Genomic DNA, 12,404 nt, shown 5'->3' on the forward strand with positions numbered 1-12,404 from the left:
ACGTGGTGACGTCAGTCACGACCAAGGAATTGTTAAAATTTTTTTTTTTTTAAAAATTGGCCAACCTAGAAAATGTTATTGACGCCCCCTCCCCGCTTCTCTTTAAACAACTCTTATTTTAGGTCCTGCACTACAAATAGTTATAGTAAAAAAAATCAGAATTTGCCAATATTTATAAATATTGATTTTAAAAATTACTTCCTTTGGAGTTACCAGGGAAGTCTGAAATCAATAACAAAGGTGAAAAGCACGTTGGTTAAAGTTTACAAAGAAAAACCCAAAAGGGGGTTTTATTCGAGTCATTCTATAGCTGGTTATTTGATTTAAAATGTGCCGAGGAGCTTTCAACAAGCTTGAATGTCTCCAATTTTTATAGATCGTTATAAAAAGAAGTCCCTGTGAAACTTATAAAAGAAAGAGGAACTTTCTTAACACCACTCCTTTTTTCAGAGCTTCACTTCAGCACTCAGTGAAACCAGAGTTGTAAACAAAGTCATTTTCGCAGTGAATCATTATTCATATGCAGTGTGATATGAATCTGTAAGTGATCAAAGTGATTACATATACCTGCTGGACAAGATGATATCCTGTCTTTTAAAAGTAATCATCAGGAACAAAGTCAAAGACAAAACTCATTACAGTAAAAGACAAGCCTTTATTTTACCAGTTAAAAAAGAAAAGTCCAAAAAAAAGGAAGAAAAAAAAAAAAAGGTCTTGTTAATACCGTAGCAAGTTTTTAAACGTAATGTACACATCAGTGACAGAACAGTTAACAGTGGAAGCTATCAGTGCCCCTTTAAACAGGTGGAACAAGTAGGGGAAGGGTTGTACTGATGAATGGATGAATGACAGCAAAGTGTGACTGATGACACGGGTCCAAGATGAAAAGATTTTCCTCCAGATTATCATAAAACCAAAAAATTGCTATACAAGTGTAACATCTGCCTTTTTTTTTGAACTAGTATGTGGATTTATTTAGGACGCTTCACTGATTCTAGTAAGGCACCACTTGAATTTGAATGGGGCAGTGCAACATGTGGATGACGTTTGTGAAGTTGCTTTGAAAAGAACAAAACAAAAACAAAGTGTGGATGTATTCCTATGTGGGTCCGTTTCAGACAGGTGAAAAATGAGTGAAAAGGATGGGGTCAAAAACATTTACAAACAAAGGAAGACGAACATCACTGGGATTTTGCTGCATACACTTTAGGATATACAGTACAATAAATATAAATAGACTCAGGGAAGACTGAAGGACAATGTGTGGACACATAATGTTTTACATTCGAGTCAAATATACAATGAAGAATGGAGAGGAAATAAAAACCCTGCAACTGGATTCTGTATTTGGCAAGAGAGCCGGTAAAATCTGGACGCACACTCATAAGAGAACAGCGTTGTCATTAACAGGCTGTCCTGAGGTCAGATTTGTCACTGAACTTCCACAGAACATCAGCTCTTCCACTAGAGACGTGCAGTCCAAGGAGAACTTTAAACACGTATGCATCGTTACGCTTCTCAAAATAATCAAGACATGATGGCCAGTATGTCCTCACTGTTCATCCCCTTCATAGAGACTGAGGCAGTTTAACAACATGAAATTTCATAGAACATAAATGTCAATTTTGGCAATAGAGACAAGCTCTGCCCAGCTGATGCAAACTGCATCTAAAAGACTTTTTAAAGACTTCATCAATGTTTGAATCCTTCTCAAAGGCTGAGCATCAATGCAAGGGAGTTAATTTAGGAATGTATGCGGTATTTCAAAAGAAGATTTTTTTTAAGTGAGATTTTAACAGGACACTCATAAGTATGAGCATCATGAGGTGACTGTGGGTCCGACTTGACTTTGTCCAGTGTATGCTCCACTGCTTTAGCCAAACTGGAAAAAGAAATTTCCAGGTCCAGAGTCTGTAATAAATCACAAAACAAATATTCAGTTAGTGTTCAATAAACCTATGTATATATAAAAACCATGGAGTGAAGAGAAAACGTACCTGGGCTGGAATCGAAAGTGAATCCTCCACTGTGGCCACCAAAGAAAGCCCTGAAGATGTTGTTTGCATCAAAATCTGTAGAAACAGGAAGTAGAGCAAGGTTAACATGGAGGATAAAAGGAAGCCAAAGATGGGAAAAGAATGGAAATACAGGAAGGAAAACAATTTATGTGATATATTGCACATATAATTTAAAGAGAAACAGGAACTACAAGTGGTTTTTTTTGGGTTTTTTAAAATTATTATTTATTTATTTATTTTTTTAGTACAGGTCCAATCTGTAACAGATAACTGGACTTAAATGTACAGCCTCATACTGGCAAACCAGTATTAGAACAGTACAGATATTTGTCGATTTAAAAATCAGATATCAGCCAATATTTTTCCTTTTCAGACACACAATGCAAAAAAATTCCCAAACATTTACTTGTTTAGTTCTACTTTGATCAGCTGGTTGTTGCTCTTTTGAAGTTGCAAAGCGCCCTCTGGTGGACAAACTGCAACATCAACACTCCTAACCTTGTCAAAGGGTTTCTTCCATCTCAGCTGTTATATATGTGATACCAGCTGATCAGCAATTAGCCAGTATCAGCCAGTAATTTCAGCCTGCTGATAAATCGTGTACGTCACAGTATGAATTGGACTTCTGCTTTTTTCACAAGGTATGTTGCTCTTTGTTGTATTCTGTGAGAAATATTCAAAACAATTAATATCTTCTGAAACTTTACAGCCAGCTTTCTGGATCACAGCTTTCTAATCACATACAGTGATGCTCTAAGATGAGACTTAGAAACAGTGGAACCTATTTGAGGTGGAAGATATATATAATAACCGTGTTTGTAAAAGCTGATTCATAGTTTCTATGTGGATTAGCACGTACATGTTGTAATTGTCTGCATTTTGGCTATAAATGCATCTTATTTCCTTTTCTGGAGGAGAAAAGGTTGAAAATTTTTGCGTGAGTTGGACCAATCAGCTTTACTACTTTACTGCTGCTTTGCGGCTGATTTCAGCGACTCAATCACTGCTGACAGCTGCAGCTTCTTATAAACTGGCGATGGAGAGTATGTCATTCACTTCCAATAACAACGGCCAACAAAGCCAAGGGACTTCGCCAGCACTCCACCGTCTCCGCACATCTTCTCACATATTTTACACCATTTCTTTTAATTATTTAAATATTTTGTTCATTTTAGTTGAGAAACAAGGTTTTTATGATAAAAATTAGTAGTAAAACTTTAACAATAAACTTAACGATTTTATTTTGTAGTATATATTATAGTTTCTCTTAGGCACACAGATATTAGTTTTGAGATACAAAGTTTTTGTTTTTTTTAGCCATATCACTCAGTCCCATCACCTAAAGGCGACTGACACTTGATTTTGTAGGGACTGTCATGGGATGCCACATTATAAAAGGCCTTCTTACACAAGCAGACATTTTAACTGACATTGCAGAAAATGGTTAATAATGTATGAAAATTTGCCCGTGTTCTGTTAAAGCGTCCCATTAGGTCTTGACAGTTTGACAGCAAGTCAGGGACACGGGGACTTGCTGCATGGAAACATGGAATGAGTTTCTAGAAACTAAATTATGGAAATTAAATTGTACTTTGTACTTTTTTTCTGTGTTGACATGTCTCAGTGTTTAATTTAAATGAGATCCCAAAAAATCTTGGAACTTTCTCATGTAAAACTGGGCAATAATCATATATGAAGTCTACAGAAAACCCAAAACCCTTAAAAAGGTTTTTGCCCTTTTTCAAATGTAAACACGACCATCGTTCAGACAATCATGATCTCCTGGGTTTCCTACTAGGTCTAAAAGATCTATTGGTCTTATTAATTACCCAAGTACAAACAAATGCCCTATAATAAATGACAAAGCCACTGCTATTTCCCACTATGACAGGTCAAAATATCTTCTGGGTTACTCTTCTCTTTAGATGCACCCGTTTCAAAAGCCGATAGAGCACAGAGGGAATATAAATGTACCTCCGCCATCAAAACAGCCGTCATCCTCCAGGTCGTGCCCGTTGTCATAGCGGACCTTCTTCTTCGGGTCGGAGAGGACAGTGAAGGCCTCACCCACTTCTTTGAATTTCTTTTCCTCCTCCTTTTGCACCTCTGGTGTTGCTGAACTGTGACGGTCTGCAAGACAATTTCAACGGTTGTCTATAATAAATCCTCGAGATAAGTGAGACTCAACTGTTAAGTGATGTTGTAGCTCAGCTGGCTCATGATCCTAACCTAATTCACTGGTTATTGTAATGTGTAAAGCACAGAGAAAAAGTGATGCGTTGTCTTGTCATTGGTAGGCCTTGACCTACTGTGTGCACACTGCACTTAAATCTGACCAATACTCTAGGCAGAGCCCTGATTACTGTGAGCTGTACTAGTGTGAACTGTGTGGAAAGACTAGGACAGCTACCTGGGTGATGCATGAGGGCTCGTTTGCGATACGCTTTCTTGATCTCGTCCTCAGTAGCATTCTTCCCGACCCCGAGCACCTTGTAGTAATCTTTCCTTTTGCTCTTCTTCAGCTCCATCTGTGCCTTCTTCAGCATTTGCTTGTGATCTGGAGGGAAAGAGAAATGCAAGCCATGTGAGAAAAACTGAACATTAAATTCAATCAGAGCTTAGGAAAACAAGGAGAGCAGCTCACCTGAGGTTTTCTCTGTCTGATAAACCTTTTCATAGTCCCGTACGGCCTCTTCATATTGCTCTGTGTCCATGTAGCTACAGGTAACACAAGGTCAGACACAAACTTTACAATGCTGAACAACGAAACACACAAAGCATGGAAAACTGACTCAGAATGCCTGTAACATACCACTGAGCTCTTCTTAAGTATGCCTTGATGTAAGTGTCATCTAGTTTGATTGCACTGGTACAGTCTTCAATGGCTTGATCAACTTTCTTCAGCTGTTGATGAAGAGATAATGACAGTGAGCTGACAGGATACAAAGAACCAGAAGACCCAGAATACTACGATTACTAATATTAAGCAAATTATAGCTAACAACGAGAGGAAACTGTGGTATAATGAAACAAGCTTTTACCTTTGCTCCTGCTGTGGCTCTGTTGCAGTAGAGTTTAGCGTTGGTCTTAATGTTGTTGGGGTCTATTGCGAGTGCCTCGGTGTAAAGCTGATAGGCAGCTTCATAGTTGTTGTTCTTAAACGCCTGGTTTCCTTCCTCCTTCTTAGCTTTTAATGCTTTGGCATTCTGGTGAGCAAAGAAGGCACCGATACTTTTCAGGCCTTTTGTTTTAACATTCTTAAAAATCCTTTAATCTATTTGTATTTTCAATGTTTTTTTCAAAACATATTGTGTGCAAACTTGAAGTCTAAAAACATCTCAGATCATTTTTCATCCTTTGAAAGCTGATTTTTGGATTATATTTTAAATTTAGCACCGACTACTTTACTCTGTACCCTTGTTCTTCTGCCGTGTAAACACACGGCCAAGGTTGCTTATCTTGTCACAAATGACTGCAAAATAATCACCTGAAGTGTCTATAGTGTCAACAACATTTGTGCTTGTACACACATAGAAAGAAATATGGGGACCCATTTAGAAGGACCTTGAAAAAGGTCATATGGTGTTTTACCTTAAAGCAAAGCTCCTTGAATTTAATCAATCATCTTCTTTTGATCATCTGCCTCCATCTCACCCTATGACTAGCATCCTACTCTGTCACATCAACCATCTGGTTGTCCCCCTTCACTACAATCACAAGCTTCCACTGAGGTCTTCCCTTTTTCCTCCTGCCTGGCAACATCCTTTATCCGGTATACCTCCTCTGCACAAGTCCAGACCATCTCAGCTTGCCTCTCTAACTTTGTCTTGCATTCTTAGTTTGCAACTGTGGAACTTCAATACAAAAAGAACTTGCAAACATTGAGTTGTAGGTGGCATTATCAACAATCTTACCCTGCAGGCCAGTCGGGCTTTTTCATGGTCAGGTGCCATTTTCAGAGCCTGGACAAAGAACTGCACCGCTTTATCGATGCAGTCCTCATAATAAAGACACAGGCCTCGAACGTACAGCGCGTCTGCATTTGTAGAATCCATTCGCAGGATGTCACTGTAAAGAAAAGGCTGGCTTTAAAGAATGGCACAAAGAAGTGGAATAAAAAATAATGACTGTCCATCACAGCTGCTCTTACCTTGCTACAGACTGAGCTTCTGGATAGCGTCCAAGCAGAGCGAGACATTCTGCTTTGAGGATTTTGAAGCGGTGGCAGGCAGAAGCCAAAGCTAAGGCCCGGTCCATGCAGTACACCACCTGAATCAGGGCCACAACCAAATACTACACAGTTATACCCCCATATTACATTCAGAAACTGGAAAAACTGAAATATTTGGAGCTTTGTGAAAACTAACAATCCATGCATCCACTGGATAGGTCACCATCCATCACAGCGCGCAGTGGCTGTTGTCTTTGTAATAAGCTAACATTATGGCAAATAAAAAAGAAAACAAAAAAAACAGCAATTTCTTTTGCTCAATATTTGATTTAATTACCTGAAGAAACAAGTTATTTAACTTTAAGACTGAGGGATTTTCTTTAACTTTAAAATTTATATGAAAAAAATCTAATAAATGAATAAAAACAAAGCGATGTGGAGGTGGTGGAGGACGCAGGTTCATCCGGTCGGAGTTAGGCTCTGACTCTGAGATTTGGCACTATAGCACATCTCGCAAGTGCAACTGCCGGTCCCTGCTGGCTTGCCACCACCGCGGGATTTCTGCAGTGGAGATGGGAACGTAGAGAGGGGCCCGGCGGCAGCAGACTTGCGTGCCTCAGCGACCAGCAAGGTAGCTAGCCGGAGTCGCCAGCCAATTGTCGCATTCCACCGATATCGGTCTGCATGTGACACTGAGTAATCTAGAGACAGAGGCAACTGTTAATACTTCCACAGGTTCACCTCAGAAACTGTGACAGTTGTTTCTTCTACAAAGATTTTGTTGCCTGAAGGCTTTCTGTTAGAATCATATTGTACTCAACAGCGAGTGAGTTTGAGTGTTTAGGGAGAGCTGAAAAGGAAAGGATTTACACAAACTCGCACGCACGCACAGGCTTTGTGATGAGAGCCCATTTTCTTGTTTTCATAATCATTTAATGTCAAAATTGTACTTTTCATATAAATATGAGTAATAGCAAAGTCCAACATGTAAACGCTAAAATTTTATCTAATCACACAGACATATGACAAAATCCTTTTCCAGCATATTTATGTTTTGGTGACAACCACACACTCATACAGTGGCAAACAAAACTCAATTTATAATTTACAAGAATGCTAAAAAACAAGAGAAAGTGCATAAATTACCTTTCTGAAATCCCGCTTTTCAAAGCCAAAATCTGCCATCCGCTGATATTCCAACAGTGTTGCTGCATTATTTTTCTAAAATTAATAAAAACAACAATAATTACTAACCAATGGATTCACTCAAATATTTAGCTCAGCATGTGATCCTACTCAATGCTTGTTTTTATATAGTAATTAAATAAAATGATTAAAGCTTCCCACCTCCTGCTGGGCCTCTCTATTGCTCGGCTCCAGTTCCAAAACCTTCTGAAAGCAGCGATTGGCTGCCATGGCATTTCCCAAAGACAGGTGGCACTTGCCCTCACGTAGATGCCCCTATGAGATGGAACGGACATTTCTCAGAACATCATTACCGTGCACTGCATGATGTGCGAAGCGGACAATACAAGTGATGTTCGATATGTCACAAGCAGTTCAAACTCACCTTCATGAAACAGTCATCCAGACGCACAGCCTGCTGGGAATCTTCTAGAGCCTCCCGAAAGCGGCAGAGCATCATGAGGGTGGCTGCCCTGTTCCCATAATAACTGGCATTTTTGGGGCATGCATCTTCAGATTTAAAAAAAGAAAAGAAAAAAAAGAATCATTTATGTGACAAAAACAAAATGATACAGGTGCATATCAGAGACCAACATCTGGGCTTGCCATCACTGACAACTGGAGTGTTTCAGCATCATCAGAAAATAAAAATAAGAAGGTAAACTCTGACTTCCCCATTTTTTGTTTTTCTTTTGTCCCAACTTATATGATTACAGGATGGTGTGCAGCTGAATCAGCCACTGCCAAACTAAAATCATGTGCCAACAATCAGTGCATGACTGTACCGCAGGCCTTTATTGGGACTGTTCACTGGCAGCATTTCTCAACAGCAAAGTATGAAGAAATGTCGAGTGGGCGTCGTTGGGTGTTTAGAGTCAACAATGTGACAACTTAAAATCAAGCCACCGAGTATACTCACCAATGGCCTTGGTGTAATAGTTGAAAGCCTGAGAGTAATCCTTCTTGCTGTAGTATGCATTGCCTTGCTCTTTGAAACTTTCAGCCAGACTGGAGAGTGGAGAAAAAGACATAATTAATTAAAACTACTCAATAAACCAGAAAACTAATAAACCACTTAATTTCCCCCTTGAAGGTGGAGATATACAGGAAGCGTTTAAACAAACTACTGTCCCCCCGAACCCCCCTATAAACCTTTTTATTGTAGTTTCCACTGATGGCTGAAATTCCTGACTGTAACTGAATGAATGACCTTGACTATAAAACAGTGATACTTCTTCTAGTACCAGTTTTCACTTTTCAGGGAATTTCCAGCCTGCAAAGTGTCCACAAGGACTCGACTGTGCTTCACCTAGAACTAGGACAGCAGATCTGGGTACATACAGTCCTGACTACTGATAGCTCAAGTACTAAACATAGCCATGAAATTCACCGGCTGCAGTCTTTTCATAAGTGCCAAGTGTTAAAGGAGAACTCAATACTGATTCTCATGTATGACTTAATGTAGCAGTTTTTATGTAGCCCAAAATGTACCCAGGTACAATAAAAGTACTTTTCCGATACAGTAAATGTGGGTGCTGTTGCGACACTTGTTAGCCACACCTAAGAATGCAGACACAAAAAACCCAACATGCAACAAACTCAAGCAAACAATATTAAACCACTTTAACTGAGATGAAACAAGTCTTAGTCTTTTTTTTTAAGTGATAGTGTCTGCAGTTTGTTGTTTCACTTAAAGTGAACAAACACAAATGAGAATTCTTATTTGGTGTAAATTCAAAATAAAATCAATTATCTGTATTCTATTCTTCATTTAGAAAAAGGATAGCATTATATTTTAAAAAAGAAATAATGCAAAGCCATTAAATGTCTTCATGAAATATAAAAAATGCTTTAGAAGTATGTGATGTGTTAAAGCCAGGATCCCACCAAACCAGAGTTATGTTTAAGTTCTACCTGTGGCGTTTCTATCTTCCTGTGAAAACCTGCATGCCTTAACTGTGAACAACAGTCCAACATAGCGATGGATACTAATAAGACCATATAGATGTTTATAGAACCTACTTTTTAAATGGATTTCCTGATTTATTTTTGGACAATGGTCTGTATATAGGGAAAACATAAAAGTTGTATTATCTCTGAGTCTACACAATGTAGAAAAAGCTTGAATTCTTTCCGAGTTTGACGTCACAGTTTTGCAATTGTGAGAAAAAAAAAAGAAGCTTGGAGGCATACAACAACAATGGAATAATTTGATCCATTTCAATTGAGCTATGGATTTTTGCAGTTTAACAGTGAAAATGGAATCAACTCAAAATTTTAAATTACGTGAATAAACCTGGTGTCTAACTTCAAATCGCTCAACCTAAACTGTCCCTGTGTACTCATTCCTGTACATTCTGATCATTCTCAGTGAAAATCTTGCCAGCTTTAAGTTTGCCTCCTTTCTTTTTGTTTGTGCCACCGCCTCCAAACCACACATCATCACTGTCTCACTACCATTTTGTTGTCACTGCTCCACCCTTCCAGCACTCTTTTTCACTGCTCCAAATATTTTGGTTACTTTGATCCCCGATTTTGAAATTCCAAATAATTAATTTTAGATTTCTGAAAAAGACACGATGGGCAACAGTTAGTTATTTTTTTGTTTAACTTTTTTAGCCACAAGAGTTATAAATGATTTTCCAAGGATTACTTGCCCAATCGGTTTTCTTCCTATCAAACTTTAATATTAGGATAATTCTACTAAAGCAAAATTAGGCTTTGCGGAGTGACTTTGCTCATTAATATGCCCGCAAATCATTAAGGGAATTAGGTGGCTTTACTGTGTTCGATATAAAGTCCACGGAGCTTCCTCTTGCGACCATTTGATAACAATAATGCGTTACAAGTTTTAGTTCAAGAAACCCAACTTAAAAACAGGTCAAAAATATTTCTATTACAATCCTGAAAATAATTTCCTCCCGCACACTGAAGTCACATTTTACATTTACGGTACGATTAATCCAGGTCTCACTCAATCCTACATTTTAATCTTTCAAGTCCATCGTTACGTAAGCCAGACAAGGTATAACACCTAACAGTACTTTTATTATCCCACGCAGGTGCGTTACGGTGTATTTAAGCGGAAATGCAACAAAGGCCGCTTGCACGAAAGGAGACCAAAAAAAAAAAAAACATGTTTGCGTGCAAAGCGCACGTTGATGACTCGTTTCCGATGCGATTCACCCGGGTGAGCAGAGGGTGCGAGGCGCTCATGCTCGATTCCCTTTAGGTGCAGAACCTTCGGCATAGTCTCGTTACTGTTTGAATACAGTAAAATGGCATGAAACCTCTCGGGAAAGTATTGAAAACAAGTAATCACTTCAAATTAAGGTTATGAAGGCTTTTGCTGATCATACCTGACAGTCTCTTATGGAAGTTTCTCGAATATGAAAGCTGGAACTGCTAGTGTGCAATAAATAAGATGCTTTAAGGATGAGACTTAAACACATATTGACATACAGCTCAATGACGCCCAAAGGGGTTAGGCGCACGTGAATTATCGGATACCTCACATTGACCATGGCAAAGCACGCCAGTTCACCTGGTTTTGTTTTGTTCTCTTAACGAACAATCTGGCGAGCTGCCCGGCTGTCTAATTTGAGTTCACAATTTTATTTTTAATGTAAATTCCCCAAACAATAACAAAGCAAATACCCGAAATTTCTAAAAAGCAAGATTTAAGAACGCTGTCGCGTTAAGCTAGCACGGTTAGCTTGGCTCCGGGGTGACCGAACTGATGTTTCCGAGCTCTGTCAGCTAACCGGCTAATATCACTCGGGTTATTTTCACTCCACACACGCATCACAGTGAAACCCGACGAGTAGGTATACTTTTACCGTTCAAGGTCCTCCTGGTTGCAGATTTGTGGCTCTGTTTCTACCGGCACGTCGATGTCAACAGCTGCCATTTTTTCTGGAAAATACTGCTGTGAATTGACGTAATTTCCGGAAATGGCTATTTGTGTCAATTAAAAAAAATAGGTCACCATAAAAAGAAAAGAAAACAGTAAAATGTACAACACGAGGTTTTATTAGTTCTTATAGCGGGATACGTGTCTGTAGCAGTAGTAGTAGTAATGATGTCCATTTATTTCATGAACAAAATGTTATAGATTTATGAGAATTCGGTGCGATTGGTGGTTTGGACTTTTATTTTGAAGGATGTATATAGGCACGTCCTATTCTAGGTTTCATAACTTCATTATTTGCTTCCCTGCTGTTATCAGTGTTAATTCTCTTATTTGTATTTACAATATATACACATCCCTACACACTTTCCAGGAGTGGGCTCGTTAATATTCCTAGGAAGTGCCGAAAAAACATTCATACATATCAATGTGTCTAAATGTAGGTTATTTTCTGGCAATACTAAAAGTAAAATAGTCTTTTTATGTTACCAAAAGTAAAAAAAGAAAATAAAAATAAAAATAAATTAACCAGTAATATGATGCTGTTAGCTTTAAACCTTCAAATCATCTATATACCTTCACTTGTATTTTACTTATTAATTTATTTCTTTGTGTTCACCCGGGAGCATGCAGACTTTTCCAGATAAAATAACCCACAACTGTACGTGTGGATATGGATTTTCCTATCTTATAAATCTGCTTATGAAAGTGCTCAATATGCAAACAATAGCATTTATTCCAGACTATAAGGTCTAGGTAACAAGAATGACTGTAAATACTTTATTGCACCAGTAATTAGATGTCGTTTCTAAATATTATATGCCATCATTATAAAAATCCCGATAGCCACAGTTCTTTGTAATCTTTTTTAAACCAATCTCTATGTCAAAAAAAGGTACCAACATCTGTGTACTCTTAGGTTACACTATTTTATACTTTTTTGCCCACCACTAGAGGGCACTAAGCTATTAAAATACAGGCACAAGGAACAGATCAGCTGCGACTTAATCTGGTAAAAATATTTCAAATCCTCAGTGGTCAATAATTCACCACATGTGTAATTTCTTCTACAACCCGTAGACTCATGTCATATGACGCATTCATTTTATTTGATTATAAA

At 38.3% G+C, this 12,404-nt stretch overlaps 1 protein-coding gene across 1 annotated transcript; it reads right to left on the minus strand.

The window, feature by feature from the left end:
• Positions 1–635: 635 nt before the first annotated feature.
• LOC146703203 (dnaJ homolog subfamily C member 7-like) lies at positions 636–11,319 on the minus strand. Its single transcript, XM_085466348.1, has 14 exons — positions 11,214–11,319; positions 8,294–8,382; positions 7,760–7,884; positions 7,537–7,650; positions 7,336–7,410; positions 6,169–6,287; positions 5,933–6,086; positions 5,060–5,224; positions 4,831–4,922; positions 4,663–4,736; positions 4,429–4,575; positions 3,993–4,148; positions 1,998–2,072; positions 636–1,911 (listed from the first exon to the last, which is right to left on the minus strand). The coding sequence occupies exons 1-14, from the start codon at positions 11,282–11,284 to the stop codon at positions 1,874–1,876; spliced, it is 1,494 nt and encodes a 497-aa protein (XP_085322474.1). The 5' UTR covers positions 11,285–11,319; the 3' UTR covers positions 636–1,873.
• Between the last annotated feature and the right edge of the window lie 1,085 nt (positions 11,320–12,404).

This window comes from Copadichromis virginalis, linkage group LG8 (assembly GCF_057382275.1).
Source record: "Copadichromis virginalis isolate Kocher_CV1m ecotype Utaka linkage group LG8, C_Virginalis_male_GT1.1, whole genome shotgun sequence".
NCBI classification, from domain to species: domain Eukaryota; kingdom Metazoa; phylum Chordata; class Actinopteri; order Cichliformes; family Cichlidae; genus Copadichromis; species Copadichromis virginalis.

Coding starts and splice junctions, on each gene's coding strand:
- LOC146703203 (XM_085466348.1), bottom strand. CDS start 11,284: ATGGCAGCTGTTGACATCGACGTGCCGGTAGAAACAGAGCCACAAATC. Junction 6,087..6,168: donor GAAGCTCAGTCTGTAGCAAG/GTAAGAGCAGCT, acceptor TTTTCTTTACAG/TGACATCCTGCGAATGGATT. Junction 5,225..5,932: donor AAGCCCGACTGGCCTGCAGG/GTAAGATTGTTG, acceptor TTTGCTCACCAG/AATGCCAAAGCATTAAAAGC.